The sequence below is a fragment of the Mugil cephalus genome, chromosome 6 (genome assembly GCF_022458985.1).
Source record: "Mugil cephalus isolate CIBA_MC_2020 chromosome 6, CIBA_Mcephalus_1.1, whole genome shotgun sequence".
NCBI classification, from domain to species: Eukaryota; Metazoa; Chordata; class Actinopteri; order Mugiliformes; family Mugilidae; genus Mugil; species Mugil cephalus.
In genome coordinates this window covers 2,981,025-3,000,971 of record NC_061775.1, presented here as the reverse complement: position 1 = coordinate 3,000,971, position 19,947 = coordinate 2,981,025, and the positions used below count along the sequence as shown (strand labels likewise).

At 41.7% G+C, this 19,947-nt stretch overlaps 1 protein-coding gene across 2 annotated transcripts in view; it reads left to right on the top strand.

The window, feature by feature from the left end:
- The window catches only part of arhgef18b (rho/rac guanine nucleotide exchange factor (GEF) 18b), a 38,981-nt gene extending 21,304 nt beyond the window's left edge, over positions 1-17,677 (top strand). For both annotated transcript variants that reach the window (XM_047587224.1, XM_047587226.1), the window contains 18 exons: positions 68-208; positions 635-885; positions 1,062-1,187; positions 1,314-1,431; positions 1,555-1,809; positions 1,939-2,015; positions 2,194-2,372; positions 2,612-2,685; positions 2,996-3,181; positions 3,298-3,444; positions 4,033-4,148; positions 4,863-4,931; positions 5,121-5,168; positions 5,382-5,663; positions 5,801-5,950; positions 12,587-12,926; positions 13,428-13,571; positions 14,019-17,677. In XM_047587224.1, coding sequence (XP_047443180.1) covers positions 68-208; positions 635-885; positions 1,062-1,187; positions 1,314-1,431; positions 1,555-1,809; positions 1,939-2,015; positions 2,194-2,372; positions 2,612-2,685; positions 2,996-3,181; positions 3,298-3,444; positions 4,033-4,148; positions 4,863-4,931; positions 5,121-5,168; positions 5,382-5,663; positions 5,801-5,950; positions 12,587-12,926; positions 13,428-13,571; positions 14,019-14,335 — 3,020 coding nt within the window. In that variant the 3' untranslated portion in view covers positions 14,336-17,677. The remainder of the gene's footprint in view (positions 1-67; positions 209-634; positions 886-1,061; positions 1,188-1,313; positions 1,432-1,554; positions 1,810-1,938; positions 2,016-2,193; positions 2,373-2,611; positions 2,686-2,995; positions 3,182-3,297; positions 3,445-4,032; positions 4,149-4,862; positions 4,932-5,120; positions 5,169-5,381; positions 5,664-5,800; positions 5,951-12,586; positions 12,927-13,427; positions 13,572-14,018) is intronic.
- Positions 17,678-19,947: the final 2,270 nt, after the last annotated feature.

Sequence of the window (19,947 nt, the reverse complement as noted above, 5' to 3'; positions counted from 1 at the left end):
ACCCACAAAACCTTTGACTCCATTGCCATAGTGTGATAATTCTTGATTCCCCCACTGCTCTTCTCAGATGCTCACTACGCAGCAGTTCGGGCTGATTTGGAGTGTGATGCCCAGGACTTAGAGGCGGAGTCGTGGAGTTTGGCAGTTGACCAGCAGTATGTGAAGAAGCACTCTAAAGAAATGGTGAAGAGACAGGATGTGATATATGGTAGGTCTGATGTCCACACCTGAATAGCCACTGTCATTTAAAAGTCTGTTCCACAAAATGCACCGTGCCGTTATTTAGCTTGTTTAAGTATTATATTCTTTAGGTGTTATTTTACTTTTTCATTCAACACATTGTTCCTTTGTGTTAATAACGTGGCACTTACATCATCCACACCCACTCTCACAGTCAGGATTTGAGTGTGTTAAGCCTCTATCAGCTAATGTAGCCTTGAGTTTCTTGATATATATCTTTAAACACCATTTCTTTGCATATGTAAAAACATGCAAAAAGACTATAAAAAGAGTGGTCAGTTTAGCCACATGTATGTACAAGGGAAGTAACTGGATGGGAAATAGATTGCGAATTGTTGTGGCCATGCATTGCATATGTAGCTGCTTGCCCCTGACAGAATGTCTTATTATACAGAGCTGATGCAGACAGAGATGCACCATGTGCGAACACTGAAGATAATGCTGCGGGTGTACGTCCGAGAGTTGAAGGAGAACCTCCAGATGGACTCTGGCAGGCTGGACTGCCTGTTCCCCCGGCTGGAACATCTTCTTGACCTTCACACACATTTCCTGTCTCGCCTCAAAGAGCGCCGCCGAGAAAACCTCGTCTCACCCAGCGACAGGAACTACACTATAAACAGAGTGGCTGATATTTTGATCTCTCAGGTAGGGACAAGATAAATAGCATGTCCAGCAACCACACACGTGTACAAACAGCCTTTTTTGATTTCTTTAAATGAAGTGTAACAGAGTTCACTATGTGATGCACATTTTTTTATTCACTCAGCATGGTCCATGTGAAACAATGGAATTGTTGGAAATGAGTTTTCTTTGTTCTGCAGTTTTCAGGTGAAATAGGAGAAAGGATGAAGGACAGTTACGGAGACTTCTGCAGTCACCACCCTGAAGCCGTCGGCTACTATAAAGATCAGCTGCACAACAACAAAAAGTTCCAAAACATCATACGGGTTAGTTACTTTACAATTCTCGCCATTTCCCAGATAAGATTTCATTCCCTATATATCTGTTGTATAGCATTTTAAATACATATACAGTCGAATAAACATTAAATCAAATCTTTTTCTATTTCTCAGAAAATCAACAACCTTTCCATTGTGCGGAGGTTAGGAGTAACTGAGTGTATTCTGTTGGTGACACAGCGGATTACCAAGTACCCAGTACTAGTGGAGCGCATTCTGCACAACACTGAAGGTGTTTCTATTGAATAAATCATAATTACTGTCTGGAATGACTTATCATAACTTGTTGGTGTCGCCAAAATCAGGGAAGTGTATTTATTTTATTTATTCATTTATATTTTGTTTCTGTTTGAAGCTGGCACAGACGAGCACGAGGACCTGACTCGGGCGCTGAGTCTGATTAAAGACACCATCGTACAGGTGGACACGCTGGTTAATCTCCATGAGAAGAACTCTAGACTGCGAGACATACACATCAAGTTGGAGCCAAAGGCGCTGGGAAAAATCAAAGACGGCAGAGTGTTTCGCAGAGAGGACCTCGCACAGGGCAGGAGGCGGCTGCTTCATGAGGGTACAGTCAGCTGGAAAGCTGCTTCTGGCAGACTCAAAGGTATGCTATGACACGTTTAGAACAGGAACAGAATCTGTGCATCCTAGATAGCTGGTGATAAAGAAATGAATAATGCATCAGTGTGTTTTTAGGCTGCCATCACCTCCATTTCTGTCTTCTTTTTCACAGATATTCTTGCGGTGCTGCTGTCAGATGTGTTGCTCTTGCTACAAGAGAAGGATCAAAGATACGTATTTGCCACAGTGGTGAGTGATTTGTCTTCATTGTTCCGTCAGTATGACGCTAAAACAAAATCTGTATCAGTGGAATACTCTAAGTGAACAGAAGCAGAGCAGAATTATGCCACTGGAAATAAAAGACATGTCCTCTTCTCTCTTTCCTCCTCCTTTTATCCCCTCGCCTTATTTTCATCTGTCCAACCAGGATAACAAGCCATCAGTCATATCTCTACAGAAACTCATAGTCAGAGAGGTGGCCCATGAGGAGAAAGCCATGTTTCTTATCTGTGCCTCTTCCAATGAACCAGAGATGTATGAGATCCACACCACCTCCAAGGAGGAGCGAAACACTTGGATGACAAACATACGGCAAGCTGTTGAGAGGTAGCTGCAGTTACCGAAACAAGATTTTTCTGGTGTGCAGAGAGACTCCTCTTTGTTATCACCACACTGCTGTTTTTCACTTCAGTAAATATTCTACACATTGTGAAGTATTGTGTACTTACTGAGTCTTTTCTGTTCACGCAAATGAAACAGAGAATTCATGGGAGCGTTACTCAATTTTCTTTTTCTGTCTCTCCACCTCCCCACTTGCCCTGGCTTCTATTGTTTTATTTCATCAGCTGTCCTCACACAGAGGAGAGGTTGTTCAGTGAGGAAGAAGAGGCACGAGCTTCCAGGTTTAAAGAATTTCAAGGTAACTACAGATGAACTAACACTGATTGTCCATCAGTGTTAGTACATACTGGGACAAAGAAATGTCCCAGTATGATCGGCCACTAGGAGGCGCTGTTGTGCTACTTAAGCTGTTAGAAGTGGATTTCATTTATTTTCCCTGGATTAAAGCTGTTTTGATGTGAATTAATTTATTAGGTAACGTTTTTCAAAAGGTTGCAAAATATTTTTCCTCTCCTCTTAGGATGAATGCTGCAGTAAGGATTCCCAGCAAATAGTCTTGTTACACATTGTGTCATGACTCTTATTGTATTTAATGTTTTCTGTTGTAGAGCGGCTGAGCCAGAAGGATGCAGTGATAGTACAGGCTCTTACTGAGAAGCTGCAGCTGTTTGCAGACATGGCAGAGTCTGTGGCAGGTCTCGAGGACGCACCTTCACGTTCTCGACTGTTGCTCCGAGGAGATGCCTCTGATCTCCACCAGGGGGAGACTCTACTCAAAGGAGCCATCACTGAGGGTAGGGCAGGGCCGCATTATCATGCTATATATTCAGGTCAACTTTATGTTCTCTTTTGTTATTTCTCTTTATGTTTTTTTAACAATGTCCCGTTTTTGTTAATTGTTTGGCCTTAGTGGAGAACCTCCAGAACCTGCTGCAGTCCGGAGTGAAGGAGGACGCCACATTTTCTCGGATGGAGGAAGGTTGTGGCTCTGGGGTTCTGCCCAGGCGGGCAGACACATTTGGGGGCTATGACAGCAACCCAAACATCCTTAGTAAGAGTGAGTGCAGCACTCTGCATGCCCAGAGGAAGTCTACTATCTAATGGAGTCAACTTGTATTTAATGCCCGTAATATACAAACATATAATAAATTGGACCCTTTTTTTCCCAAATACTTTTTGATGTATTTTTATTGATTTTAATTATTCATTAACTAGCCTTGGATGTAATTTACATATACAGTCACTTGCTGCAGGTTCCTTAGGTATACTAATGGATTCTAATACAACAGTCGCACACTAAATCCATTTTGCGACTGTTGAATGTTCAGTTTAGCCTTAAAGAGTGTCAGAAATTTGGTTATTTAACTGGATGATCATTTTGGAGGGTGTAGTTTGTGGTGCTGTTAAACTGGATTGAATTAAATACAGTACAGCACAGAACAAGAAAGGCAGCTATGGCAGCAGGTATCAGACTTTTTCCAAAGTGAGCCCTTCTGGTATATACACGTGTACATATGTGTGTGTGTGTGTTGTTTCTTTGTTTTAGGTTATAAATGTTTTGTCTTCTACTCTGTTTTAATTGTCTGTGATTTGTTTTTGTCGCTGTGCTTGTCTGTCTGTGTTGGTGTTGACGTGTCTGTGCCAGATGGCAGTGTAAAGAAGAACTTTTCTGGTGAGTCCAGAAACAGAGACAGGAACCAAAGAGCTAGCTCTGACCCTCAGCTTAAAGACCTCTGTGGGAGCCACACCCTGGACGAGACGGTATGGACTCCACACACACACACACACACACACACACACACACACACACACACACACACACACACACACACACACACACACACACAAACACACACGCACGCGCAGATACACTATATCTTGGGATGAGTCACCGTGTTATTTCCTGTAAATAGTAATAACCAGACCAAGTCATCTGGAAAGTTTCCACGCTCTGATGTTTACTGTAACCCTGTTCTCTCAGGTCACTTCATTTGTTTATAAATAGATAATGTTTGGAGCGAAATGTTTATCCAGGCTTTAATTTAATTCCAGTAAACCCTGGCCCTTGATAATAATCAGGCACACTTAATATAACAACATGTCGGTGACAATGAGCAGCATTACATGCTGTCACAGGATGTTTTGGGAGAATTACAGTGCTATAAAAGGTACATAAAAACTTTGCACAGATGTCTAGTTTTAAGTCCTCCAAAGTGGACAGAAAAATAATGGTATTTTATTTTTTGTTCCCCAGCTCTCGCATCGAGTTTGTAGTTATTTCCCCCATTATGACTAATAACAGCTAATTAAAATCTCCTTTAGATTTTTAGTCTCTAAGGTGGACAGAAATGAAATCACATGACAGAGCTATGACAGATTTCTAATAATTTAACAGCACCTTTATGGTCCTGTACATCATATACATCAGTAGTGAACAGTGTTTGACTTCCTGTGTGTCTGACTGTTGTTGCTTAGGTTGATGAGACCTGCTGCTCTCCTGCCAGATGGAACCGCATCTGGTCCGACTCCTTCCCCGAGGCTGAGGTAGGCTTCTCTCCTTGTGTCTGTCACCTTGTGCTGAATAACATTGTTGGAATTGATATTCATAACCGTACGTGCTGTACTGCAAAGTTGTACCCATGAGGTTTTCTAATCCAGTCAAATGTTGCATTGTTTTGTTGATGCTGGTGCTTATTTGATTATGTTAACCTTGTCTGTTTTTGGACATTATAGTTCTTTGACAGAGTGCTGATGCTCTCCCAGAGACTCTACAGCCTGCAGGTAATACTCTCAACTGCTTATGCTCTGATATACCAGAATATTAACTAATGCATTCAGTGAACAAAATAAGCCTGAAACTTGTGGGATATTCTCTGTGTTTGCATACATATTTAAGTTCTATGTTATAACTACTATCATCATCATTTGAGTACAAAGTTAATCTCATATAATCATCTTATGACCTCATGTTAATTTGTCTGTCTCCATCTTCAGGCCATCATCTCACAGCAGGACAGTCACATTGAGCTGCAGCGGGCCTCCCTAACAGAGCGGGCCTCCCTGCCGGGCCGTTACAGGGGCAACGTTCTCCTGGAGCAGGAGAAGCAGCGGACTCTGGCCCTGCAGAGAGAAGAGCTGGCCAGCTTCCACAAGCTGCAGTCCCAGCACAGGCAGGAGCAGCAGCGCTGGGAGAGGGAGCGGGAGAGACACCGGCAGCAAGTCGAGGCTACCGAGGCCAGGTTACGGCAAAGAGAGGAGGAATGCAGACATCTGGAGGTGAAGTGCTGTGTGCCACCTGTCAGCTGCAGATGCCATTAGCTGTGTGCACAAGCCTGAACATAAGAAACTTGCTGTACAAGATTTCTGATTCCAATGCTTTGATTGACATTGCTTGTATTTTTTTTTAAATGCAGGAGCATCTTGCAAAGGAGAGGGACGAACTGGACAGACAGAGGGAGACGTACCAGCAGGACCTGGAGAGACTGAGGGAGTCCACCAGAGCTGTGGAGAAAGAAAAGGAACGCCTGGAACACTTGAAGAAGTTCAAGAGGAAGACCATTGAGGTGGGGGACTACGAGCAGCAACTACGATGACTGTGGTCTACACAACAATTAAACAAAAAGCTGTTAATAGATATAAAGACATTATAAACAGTCTCTCGTGTTAGGAGAAAAGGTTCATAAACCAAGGTTATATGTAGCTGTTGATAGTAGCAACATTATTTAGTTCAGTCCAGATATTTAAAGTAAAGTACAAAGATGTGGTTGGTTTACATACACATGCATGCACAGTCAGTATTGATGTGAGAATCCCCAGACACCACAATACAGCATTATCACAATGCAATATTATTTCCTTTGTAAATATCTGAATAATGTTATATACGGCGTAAGATGAATATATTTTACATTTTCATCAGATGTTGATAACAACCCAAATAATTCACACGCAAAGAAATCAAACCATAGATGTCCATAAATGAAGTTGTGTGTAATCAAATTAAACATACAGAAATGTATTTAATACTTTGTACAATAGCCTGTTTTGGTTATCACAGCTTCAGGACGACGCCTCTATAGACAAACTAGTCCCGTCCATGGCTCAGCCGTGATTCTGGCACATTCTTCCACACAAACAGTCAGATCATCCTTCTATCTCTGATCTTTAGTTCTTCCCTTAGATGTTCTTTTGGATTCGAATCAGGTGATTGGCTGGACCGTTCTAGCAGCTTTATTTTCCTTCTCTGAAACAAGTTGAGACTTTCCTTGGCTGTGTGTTAGGGATCATTGTCTTGCTTGTCTAAATGTTGTGTAGCAAACTTCAAACACACTTTGACATGCTCTTTCTTCAGCAGTCTTGTGTGATGAGTGTGGATACAATCCATGGCAGTTGAGCACATTGCTTATTGTATTTTCTGAAACAATTGCACAATTGCTAATTGTCTGAAGCTCTCCGAAGGTGGTCCATGGCCCTTGGACAATTCTTCTGATAATTCTTTTCACTCCACTGCCAGAAATGGAGAACCTGGTTATGGCTGCTTTAAAGTCAAATGATTTTCTTTCTCTGGATCATTCAGAAGTTTAGAAATCCTTCTGTAACCAATGCCATTAGTTTGTGTTTCTTGTAATGAGACCCCTAATCCTGACCCTTTATAGGCCACCAATTGGGACTGAACCAGCTGATATTAATTTGCATTGACAAGGGGCAGGGTTGCTTTCTAGTTACTGATAGATTTGAGCTGGTGTATTGGCTTTCCATGCCTTTTTGCACGGCCCTGTCTTTATGTGTCTAATACATTTTCCCTTTGTCAATCCATCTAGTTACATGTAACTTTATTTATGGTTTGGTTTCTCGTGCATGTGTGGATTGCATGGGTAGTGAAAATGGTGAAAATGTCATGTTAATGGCACCTTCAGAAAAACATTTACTGAAGAAACAGTGATGTGTGCAACACTACTTTTACCCACTCTCTTGATATTTAATAACCCCATTCAACTGTCCCCAACGGAAAACCTTGTCACCAAGAGATAAAACTCTGAGTCTCACTTCAGTCAGACAGACACACTGACCAAGCAACATTAAACTCTCTTAAAAGCCTGATAGAAATGTTTCACGCATCTGACAAACTAAGCTGTTTGTATTACAGTCTTAACTGAATGCAAATATGTGTCACCTTCTTTGCTATTACAGGTATTTTAAAACAATGCCAGTGCTTTAGTTTGGAGAACATGGGACAACAGCTGCCAATCCTGAGCATTTCAATTATTATATTATATATTGCAATTACAATTTAAAGGTGACTTTGCTTTAAAATTAATTTAAAAAGTCCATTATTTTAAATTGAAGGTTATAGCTGAGTGTATTATTGTACGAGGACAAGTTAAAACCAGGTAGCATGGCAGTCAGACTTTATTGATCTACAGGGGAGTTGCTTGGTCACAGTAGCTCAGTTGCACATAAAAAAATCTTGACAGCCAAACATAAATAAATAACAAAAATCTTAAAATCAAATAAACAGATATAAGTAAAAATAAAATAAAATAGTAAAAGCAAAAAATACAATATATACAAATTAGAGATAGAAGTAAATATACGCAATATACATATGAAGGCTAAATAATGTGCAGTAATTTGGATGGAGGAGGATTAACAGAAATAACATGTTAACACAACAGTTATCTGTTACAGAAACGTGAGTTGTTGTGCAATTACTCACTGGATAAAGAACAGCAGTGGACTTTCCTATCCCTCTTTGTTCCTATTTCACTGTTTCTTGTTCCAGGTTCTTTTTATTCTAAACCTTTGTGTACCGTGGCTCTTTTTATCATGACTCATGTACCCACACTCCTCCGTTACTGGAGCACCTAAAGCACTGAAATACCAAATATGCAGCATTTTAAGACAATTAAATGCAATGTCGTACTGGAGCATTTTATTTGAGTTTCAAAGATTCATTTAAAAATGTTGTGGCTGCAGATTTCTAGATTTGCACACAAGATGTTCATTTCCTACTGTCACATCTCACCTTTGTGTAGTTTTAGTATCCTTTCATCTCCTTTCTCATCTCCTTCCACCACCTGTTTCATAGATGGAATGATAAACACACAACCCAATACATTTCTGACCACTCAACCTTGGAGTCTACCTACTGAAACAAGCAATCTGTCTTCACCTCCCTTCTCCCTCTTGGTCACTCCCTTTCCCTGCCTGTTTTTCCTTACTTGTCGTTCTCTGCTTGCAGTACAATGCAGGCTATTGTTTGTGAGTTTCATGGGAGAGGAGAGCTGAGAAAGCTCCACTGACTGTAATTTCATGCCTAGTGCTAACAGCAATGTCAAGGAGTCACTCTAAAGCTACTTAATATCAGCCTTCAGTGTTTTCAGGGCCCTGTTGTTTCGCTGTTCCCAGTTCAATTTGCATTCTTAGATGAGCTGAGGAGAGCTAAGACTTATTGTGTTGCCTGGGAAGTTTTGTCTTGATACAGATGTTATCTTTTCATCAAACCAAAAAAAGCAACCCACTCGCGATGCTGTCATTTGGAGGAATCCATGTAAAGCACGCTGAATTATGTTACATTCACTCTGACTAATGCTCCCATGTATAAGGCCAAAACCTTACTTGAGTCATTGGATTGCTTAGAAAAAAAATTAAAAACATAACATAAAACACAAAAAGAATTTTCTTTTACAACTTTGCTTTTCATTTTTTTTATATAGCTAAACTCATTCTTCAGACATCTGGCAACTTAGCTGTTATCCTTTTTTTTTCATCCTAAAGATTTCATTTCAGGCGTCTGAGTCCTCAGTTAGCTGGAGTCTCGCACACACTGCAGACATACGCAAACAGAACCAGCTGACTTAAATGCTCATTACTGGCTACACAAGGCCTTTGACTGTGAGTTGTATCTAGAATACTTCACAGTGACTCCTGGAAAACCACAGCCCCTAGTTCTCTGAAGCAGTGGAGCCTCCGGCTGAACTGACCTAATCTTCTGTGATGAATAATGCTCTTCTAATTAGAGGCCCGCACTGAAACAGTTCCAATGAATAAGATTTCTGTGCAGCTTGTTTGTTCCGTGTACTGCAGGAAAACGTCTGAAAAATACCATCTCTATCACAACTATTACTACCCGCTCCATTAATTCATGGCCGTAATGTTCATCTTAGACCATTTAATTGATGCATTTGCATGTTTTATGCACATGTATGGGTTGCGGTTCTTTACTGCTGACTGTGCTATGGGACTTTCTGGTTGCGGCCTTGGAAGATTTGGAAGTGGTTTGTTCCTCTTCTGCGTCAAATACATCAAACTGTCTTTTCATTAGTTGCAACCACAGCATCTGTTCCAGGCTCGCAGCCAACCTGATATCAACAGACATTTAAGCACCACCACCCAAAATTAAGACTCATCAGCAAACCCTGAGAGCTATGATTAGACTTCATAAAAAGAGATGTGCTAAACATGTGCGTGTTTGCATGTGACTTTCTTAACATATGTGAGTGTTTGAGGAAGAGCTGTGCCAGTTGTGGCATGTCCTGACTTCAGAGAAACTTTTCTTTCATCCGTTATCTCATCTGATCATCGTTGGTCTCATGATTTAGATTTACTGGCTCTGACCCAGGACAGCGCTTTCTGATTGCACAATTGTCTCATGAATGAAAGTCATGAAGTGCATGCATTACCTAGGTTATAGCTTTTTCACAGAATCAATGCACAAAAAATAACTTCCAGGAAACTTGCTTGATAGACGCTGAGCATCAGTTTTTCCTTCGCTGACTTTTTTGAGATGCCTTTGGAGAAGGGTCTCCTTTCAACAACCACTTCTATCTCCTGTTTGTGCTTAAGAGAGGAAAACTGTAAACCTGATTTTCCACCTCATGTAGCAACATGAACATGACGGAATATATTGCCAAAACATGGGAAACGGTGCAAAAGTCAATGCCGCTCATAAAACGGTGACATGTAGCTGCGCCTTCTACACAGTGAGTTATCTCCAACCCTCCTGTGGCCTTAGTTTCTGGACTGATTTACAATGCTGTTGTCAAACTGTGTTTTTCTGTGTGGAAAACTCCAATAAATAACACCATCGCCATGTGCCTGTGACATGCTTCTTCTATAATCAGCCAGTAGCAGTTGCTTTATGGAGTTAAGACAGAACACCAAGCTGGAGGGCAGATATTTTTTCCGAGCCATCTGTCACTGTAACTATTCCCCACCTGTAAACTGTGCACTCTGCTATTCTGTCTTTAACCAAAATACTGTTTTTCCCAGATTGTTTTCTAAGTTCCCTTACCATTTCCTCTGAAATAGGAAATGATAAAACTACTCTTCTGGAGATAAGTTATTTTGATGATTAATTGCTTGTTTTGTGGCTTCAGCTTATAAATTGTTACTATTGATCAAGCTATGTTGTTTAAGTAATCAGCATTGATCAATTATAGAAGCTATGAAACATAAAAATGTCACAATTTAACAACTGGGCGATGTACTCGGATCTCACCGTAGTTTCCCAGAGTCGTCAGACTCTCTACAGATAATATTTTATCTTTTATAGTATTAATAGGAAGTTATTAAAATAGTTTCTTAAATTATAAACATGAGTCACTGCTCATCCAAATGTCATACAGTGTAGCATATTTTCTGTGTAATTATTGCATTTATATACAAGTATGAATTATTTAGACACCGTTTGATTTTGGATTAGCCATATTAGCCTCCAGGCTTTGCCTACCTTAATAATCTACCTTGCATCAGAGCTGCTCTTGCATTACGCAAACAATTATGGAATCAAATTTTTAAACGTGACTTCGCCCAACCTGTAAGGTTGTCCCGGCATCTATTGTGTTCAAGGCAACACACCAGGAAGTGTTTGCAGAGATATGTATAATATGGGTGTATCCAGGCAGTTTTTAGGATGAGAGGAACCTGGCTGTATAATTAGCTAGTCCAAACCTTTCATTAACAGAACCCGCTCCAAGGCAGCCAGTGCTAATTGTTTATGTGCTGTCAGTCAGGGCTTTCTGTGCTCTGCAGATTCTGCACAGTTTACTGCCCTGGAAACCTGCTGTTTGTGCCACTTAAAGCCGATCACCTTGTTCTGGGGACAATGGAACATCTGTGTGTCAAGATGAGTGAGTAAGTGCTGAAAGGGGAGAAGTTATGGAGGAGACGAAGAAAGGGAGGTCAGGGAAGGATTTAGGGAGACTTTCCCAACAGAAGGGCCGCTGTGTGCCTCAGGTCCTGCCATCAACTCTAGTCTCTACACAAACAGTCAGATGGAGTCTGCCCTTCATGCTTTGTAAAACACTGTCACCGTGCATTCCTCATAGCCACGGGAAGTATTCAGCATCTTCATCAATCAAGTAGCATGTGGGCTGGATACCAAACCGAACAGTTACTGATGCCAGACATTAGTCAGAATAGAACATAAAGTGATGTTGCCCTATTGTGAAGAATTGTTTGCCTAGGAACTCTTCCAATGTAATGGCACACTGAAAAGAAGCTTTTTATACTTCTAATCCAACACGTGCTGGGTTATTAGCACAAACACGACACCACTCCATTGTTACAACAATCTTCCTTTTCAGTCTCACTGAATGCAGTTGGTTGATAATGCTGATAATGCTGACTTGATGTCTGTATCGTCTTTCCTTCATTCTTGTAATTAAGTGGACAATGCAGTCAGTGTCTTTTATCCGATGATGTCATGAGAGCCATTTTCTTGTTCTTCCGCTTGTCTGACAGACCTTGTTTTGTCAGACACGCCTTTATGTGCACAGGGACTATTAAGGGTTTTATGTTTCTCATTTTGTGTGTGTATATTGTCCTTGAGCTTCCCGGGGAGAAAAAAAAAAAATCAAAAGCTTGCAGCAAACGCACTAAAATGCATGCTCAGCAAAAGAGCCCCATATGTTTGTGATTCCCTCTTTTAGCCCATAAATACTCTGCGCCTCAACAGATTGCGTTTCTGTAATGGCATGGCATCATGATTTATGGTGTGAGTATCTGTGTGCCTTCTGAGCTCTTTTTAAAGTTTGTTTTTCCTCTCATACATTACCCACTGTACTACCACTCTATGGTACACACACAGGACATGCAAACATGACCAGCCAACCTTTGAATTTGAGTCCTGAATTCAGTCTTTTGTAATAATGTTTGCAACAACAGCACATACTCATGCACAGTACTCTCTCCTCCAGGTGGCTCCTCTGAATGGAGAGTTGCTCATGTCTTCTGGCCTCACCGGCTCCACCGGTGTCTCAGACCTGCCTCTGCCCCAGAAGCCCCTGACCCGCGGCAGCCTGTCCGTAGCACCGGCCGACTATGCAGAACGTCCCGAGGTGATGTCGCGGCGGGAGGCGGGCTCTTCCGCCCTGCCGCTGAAGACGGAAGTCCCGCTCCATCTCTTCAGCACCACCAACCAGCAGCACAAAGCAGTCGGGGTGCAGCAGCAGATCCCCACAAAGCTGGCCGCGATCAACAGCGGCAAAGGGAAAGGAGGCAAGAGTGGAAAAGCCTCGCATCGTACTGACAGCACGGGTAAGGAGTCAGGCTTCAGGCATCTAGACAATAAATGGCCTCAGGTTGGACCACAGTATATCAGAGAGATGACATGCAAATAAAATTTGAGTTGCCAAATTATTCAAGTACAGTACAAGGTGGTGAAGTTCTGTTACATTTTCCCTGGTTTCTGTTTGTTTTTTTTGTTTTTTTATAGTTTTTTCTGGCATTTTTCTTAGCCTTTATTGAAAGTGCAGAGAGGACAGGGAGGCATAGAGAGGGAGAGAGACACACAAGAGGACTATTCCCTCAACACATGAGGCTGTTGCTCATCTGAGTGAGCTAAACACCACCCCTGGTTTCTGTTTGTTGACATGAGCTTGACCTGATCGTCCCTATTAAGTCACATTAACTGTCTAAATTGGGTCATCTCTCCGACTTACCAAGAAGTGCCCTGAGTGACAGTCTGATTTACCATTGTAATCCAATTTTGCAATTAAATTACCTTCTTTGGCTGTTTGTCTCTTGTTTTCATCCCAGCCTCAGTAGACATGAAGCAGATGCTCCCGCTGAAACTGTCCACCAGGGAGGACAACACCCAAAAGGCCAAGCGCTCCGTCAGCCCCCACCAGCAGCTCCCCACCTCAGCTCCTCCTCAGTCCCACTCCATCCATCACCACATAGGTATCTTTCTGCACACTCACTTGCTGCGTTGCTCAATCAGAACAAACCCAAACACAATCTCCTCTTGTCTGTCTTTGCCTGCTGCATTATTAATCTGTGTTCTCACAGACACAAACACAAGAAACACACATTCTCCACCCGGGCAAACCTGACCCCACCCGATCACATTCCTCTCCAAAGCTGGCCTTCATGCCCAGCCTCACCCTGTGTAAACACCTATCAATTTCACATGCTTCACTGTGATTAATGGCGGGGTGTATTGCTGAGACAGACATTTCAACAATTTAATCCTGATCTTTCACAATTACAACTAACAAAGAACCGCTGGTAGGGTTTCATGTGATAGATAGTTTAGATGAGCACTTCTACAAGTGATCTGCCGAATAATCTGCTATTCTTGGAGCAATTCTTTGTTCTCTAATGGCCCTTCTTTTATTTCTCTAACAGATCAACTGAGTCCTGCAGACAACAGCGGACCGGATAGCCAGTCTGCTTCCTCCATCAGCGCCTCCCATCCTCCGAGTGTTCAGAAGCCTCCCATACCTCCTGCACAGTCCCACCCTCAACCCTCCGTGCAGCCTCCCACCATGCCTGTCCACTCACAGAGCACCGGATCTGTCCCGTTCCAGGCTCACGTGCAGCAACAGAGCCTCAGCCCAAGCGCCCAGGGAAACGTTCACGGCCTCAGCCACAGCCAGAGCCTGCCGCCACCCTACAAGATGACATCAGAGGACCTCAACAAGGAGGATGTCATCTTTTTCTAAACTCCAGCCCGCTGTCCTTGCGTCAAGCACTGATTACAAACAAAGAAAACCGATACGGGGGCAACTCACCAGGTGCGATACAGTGACGACATTCAGTGTAGTCAGCTGTGCTGTTGATAAAATAAGGGAGGTCAGATGGCAGTGAGTCAAGGCCGCAGTGGCTCACATAGATGGTCACGTTTTATTCAACAAAGAAGGCATTTCTGGTTTAACACTGCCCTGTTTTATTTTTCCCCTGCTTCTAAATAGCCAATAATAGTATCATCATTTTATTTAATTCTTTTTTAATCTAAACTCCACTGAATGACGAGTATTGAGGGAAAATCATTGGGAAACGAAGGCTTTTTGGAACACGTGCATAAACGGTTTATATGAAGTTATACCAATCCAAAGACATTAGCCACAAGAGCAGAAGGGGAAGTGACTGAAAGGAACGGTGTGGAAGAAAAACTGTTGGTTGTTTTCCTAGTAGGTTAGTGAAGTATAAGAAGTGCGACGATGGAGTCCTGGCCTTAACATGCATGCTTCTCCTGGACCTGGAACCACGTGAAATGATTGAGCTCAGAGGTGTACCAACTCTTAATACATAAACACTTTCTGCTTGATGTTTCATTTGCACAGTGTAAATACTCCATTCCAGACTAATGAATGAACTGTTAAAGATGACATTTGGATTGTTTGGTTGTACAGCTGTTAAAATTGTGAAGCTTCCTTTCATGTTGTCATTTGTCTTGCGTATTACACAAGTATAAATTGTGGATTAGTGTTTCCACTGGTTGTAAAACTTTGTTCAGCAGAAGTTTTCCCTAAGCTGTTGTTTAACGATACTTATGTTCAATTAGGGGAGATTGGCTTTTCTCTAACTGTTCATGCAGAGTGAGACAAACTCGGATCCTTTCTTGTGTTTGTGTACAGATTTAAAGTGCGTTTTCTGTACTTTGCGAGCTCTTTAAACAGTGAGACAATTCATTCAATATAACGGAGAGATTATGAGTATTTACCTATGTACTCATTCAAATAGCCATCGAATCTTTAAAGTTTAAAGGTTTCCCAAATTTGTAGCTTGACACAGGGACTAAATTGGACTCCCTTCTTAAAACTTTGCACTAATTGGGCCCCATATATGGTCTGGTCCTGTGGGCAAAAATGTTGAACCATAAGTTCATAACTCTAGCTACCTGAGGTAAATTAGTAGTATAAGCATACACTGTACGTCATACACCTCTACTCTTTCAGCTCCCTCAGTATACAATCACAATTGTGACAAATACACAAAGCTAAATCAATTTAAAGCCTATGGATTCACCAGTTTAATCCAGAGCACAATCTTATTAGTTTTTTATTATTATTATTTGAAAGCTTGTGTCACTGGATTTCATTTTGCTGACTTAAATGATCAGCTTATGTTCATTTCAGTTAGCTGCTATGTATTTGAGGTAAACAAGAAGATGTGAGTTTTAACTGAGGCCCTGAGGTCTCATTGACAATGTGTTTTATTGATTCCCGTTGACATTTCATTAGCTGGGTCTTAAATCTCTGTCCTGGCAGAAAAGCCATACTGTGACAGGTGCTGTTTTCCCTGCAGCAAGAATGATTAGCCACTGTTGTCTGTCCCATTCTTTCTCTGTATACACACACATCAAGTAGTTGACACATTAGTAAGCTTTTTGTCTGCGGAGTACAAAAAGAGCTTTTTGTCTTTGTGCAAGTGGCAGGTCTGTGAAGCTGTGATCCCTAGCTGGAACAGTTGTTTTGTGTCTATTATGTATAATTGTACATACTGTATGTAATCTCTTCTCCTCCTACATCTTAAAAATAGATATCTGATGTGAATCAAGACGCAAAAATCTGCCTGAACTTTTGTTTGGGCGTATACAGTATGGCACACCTTCCTCAGACAGACTCCCATCACTCATCGCTGTTGAACTGAAATTGAACGTGTGTATATTTAATCTCCTGATATGTGTTGATGTTGTAGTCGAAGTCGGAGTGCGCTGTCCGTCGGCTCTGTGGTGCTCGTCGCGAGCGATGCTCCACGGAGACGATGTAGCAGTCACAGGAACTACACCGCCTCCTTGTTTCAGTTGGTTAAACCAAAGAGACATTCAGCTGACTCTTTCATGAAGGATAAATGACGCTGAGCCGGTTGTGTGGTAGTCCACAAAGTGTTATTACTTGTCAAAGCATCCTCTAGGGAGTGTCCATAACAAGTTTGTTTACAGCATATTGTAGTCCAGTTTGTCACCGCCCAGTCACAAGTATATCTCCAAATTAGATCATACATAAAAACTATAGACTTAACAGTAAATCTATTTAGTATTAACCTATTTCATTGGCTTACAGTGTAAAACACACAGCTATAGTGTGTGAACCACACTTCTGTTTGTATTTCTGGACTACTAATGTGTATGTCGACATACTTGGGAGTGGAATCCTGCAAATACATTTCCAGATTGGCAAAACCATCCCAGCTCAAGGCCTACATATTAATGTTCCTCCCCGCCCTGTTAGTCATAACCCATGGTCTCCATTAACTAAGCCAAAACTTAGAAGATAACACATTCCTAAAAAAAACATTAAGATCATGTCTGGTGACTGAGAGCTGAAAAAAGCCAACCTTGAGTTGGGATTGCTTTGTCAAACTTCCAGGGTCAAGACATTTCTATTGCTACGTTTTCCTGTGTTTTCTCCTATTAACTCTGAATGAGAGCGGTAAGACGGCAGGAAAAATGACGTAACAGCACTTTAGTTGCTCTAGACTTTTTTTTTTTAACCTCAGAGGGAGAGGTGAAGAAGGCTGCCTGTAGGTACACTGTACTGTATCACTGTTGTGATAAAGTCTTAAATGTTGCTTTCTTTGCTGTACTGAAATGCTGAACATTTAAAAAAAAAAAAAAAAAATGGAAGCCAGTCAATCACTTCACTGTGTGTGCATGTTTTTGTGTCTTGTGTGTGTTTGTGGTTTACCAGAAACATGTCGAGAATCTGATCAACAGAGCCAGATTTGTTTTCCTGTTTTCTTTTCCACACACACACACACACACCTTGTCGGACCTGTAATATGTAAATAATCATGAGCGTATTTTATTTCCTCAGCCAATTTTACACTAGTCACTTTGGATAGTAGCATACTTGAAGGGGAAAATGAATGTTTGTAATGCCTATTGTTATTGTCTGTGAACTTTTATTTACCAAGAGCTGTCTAATAATATTTGTAGCACACGGCAGAACTGATTTTTGTACTGTTTTATTTTATTCACTGCGCGACATTAGAGAGACTTGTGGACACAAACGGCTGCCTTAGAGAAATTTAGTAATAATAAAAAAAAAGACTTGAAACAGTTTGCTCTGTCATTTTATTGCCTTGTGAGTGTGTAAATCACAGTCATCAAAAGCAGTTTGGTTTGCTGCATGTTAGGATCATCGTCATTTAGGCAAAAGTCAAGCGTGCGATGAATATTTCTCTTTTGTACTTAATTTGTATTTACAAGGATTTGTCCTCTTTTTCAGCCACCACAGGAATGCTAACGTATAATTCTGCCTCGTTATTTAGATTTTCGTCAAAATAATCCTGACCACCCAATTAGATGGCACCGTAGCTCCTTCTCAGTGTCTAGGAGGTGCAGTAACGGTGTTATTGACCGTGTGTTTTAGACGGCCTAATGACAGTCTATTCCCAGACAACGCTCTATTTTCAGGTGCTGCGGTTGCAGCTGTTCAGTCCCTTTGCAGACCCTGCTAACAGCAGGGCCGTCAGTCCCTGTCTTATTGTCATTCTGGCTGGGAAGACGCTACAGTAGTGGCCAGTTTTTATTGTCTGCTGTCATTAGTGGCTTTTCTCTGTCTCCTCTCAACAATTATTTTTCCAGCCTGCTTCCCCTGTGGAGGGGAGACTGCATTTTACTCCGTCTTTGTTTCTGTCTCATTCCTTCCACTGTTCTGCCCATTTCACGTCGCCCTGTCTCTTCCCCTCTCATCCACTGTCTCCGGTCCACCTCGGCTCGACCGCCTCGCAGCTCGGAGGCGTTTTATGTAACGCGGGGAGTCAAGAGTCTTGGCTGCAGTTGTTCTGCGTAAGAGGCTGTTCTCGCCGCAAAGTTAAACAAATAGATTCCGCGCAGAGCCAGACGTGCAGACAAACATCCCTGCAGGCTCATAAAACAAGGAGACAAATCTTAGTTTGATAGACTTTCTGTCAGCAGTTCTTTGGGATGTGTTTTAGCCATTCAGATTTAACAGCCCGGATATTGTAAGAGTGAAACTTGGCTTCTGAGACTGAACACAGTATAAAGGCGAGGGTTCAGAAATGTTTTCACCTTCTAAATAAATGATAGTCTAGTTGTGAGCTTTCTTACATTGTTATTACAGGCCATCATTTGTCTCATTGGAGATATTTGAAGTTAACTTATCTGCTGTGTGGCATTCTCTCGCCACTCACCAATTAAAACTAAATACAATGAATAGAGATGACTAATGATTTATTCATAAATTAAAGTACTTTGATCTGATCATATAAAGTTACATCAAATGTCAACGCACATGAGCTTTTTTATTGAATTTCTTGTAAGTCCATCCAGTAGTTGTTGAGACCGTTCCCTCAAAGCTGAAAATATGCACCTCGTGTGATAAGGAGTTGGGAGACAACATAAAATCAATAGGATGCCTTGTCTGGGTTCTATATCTGTACCAAATTTCATAGCTTTCCATCAGATAACCGTCAAGGACTGGATTTCAGTCTGGGCCAACGTCTGGTGGATCAGCTGACATTGTAATATGCCCTTGCTACCAGCATTCCTAAAGCAAAAGCTGGACACACATCAGGACAAATAAAGAAGTTTCCATGTGCTTTGCTATCTTATTCATCACACTGTGACCTTTTAGATTCATCTCCTGGGAACTTCAACTTGTAATCACTAATGTTTGTACACCGGCTGCATCCTCTGCAGCCTCAAGCGTGCTGTTTTGCAAGTGATGCTATGAAGGAATGTGCTGGATGGCGGTTGATCTGAGTGTTGTTTCACTGCTCCTGGCTGACACAAGAGTCCTGTTGTTGAAATGACACAAAGCAGACTCTATCTGACCCCTTTTCAAACGCCCAAGGTGATAACAGGAACATAGCCAGCTGTAAAACTTGTCTCTCAGCCAAGGTGACTTCAAACCCAGCTTACACAACCTCTTTGGCAGCTTGTCGGATAATCTTAAAAATACAATTTGTGTATGATAAGGTACTTTGAGTTTTTTAGACATCAGCGATAGATAAAGAACAGAACAGAACAGGTCTGTGTGGGTGGGTGTGTTTAATGTATGTCTCTGCAGACACAAAATATTTCTCAAGGGTTGTAAAGCGTGATATGTAAACTTTGATTTTTTGCTGTCTGCCTGCTAGTTTTGCTCTGGATGAATGAGAATCATTGTTCCTCCAACCTGCTTAACTGATTTGCCATCTTGCATCAACAAAGGAAGTCCCTGTGTGGGGGGCAATGGTGAAAAGGGCCTCCTCAGAGAAAGGTTATGCCAGGTAGAAATCAGATCAGGTGGAGCGCCGCTATTGTTCTGTCAGAAGAGATGCCTCAGGTGAATTGAAAAAGGGGGAGATGGATAATAAAGGAAGT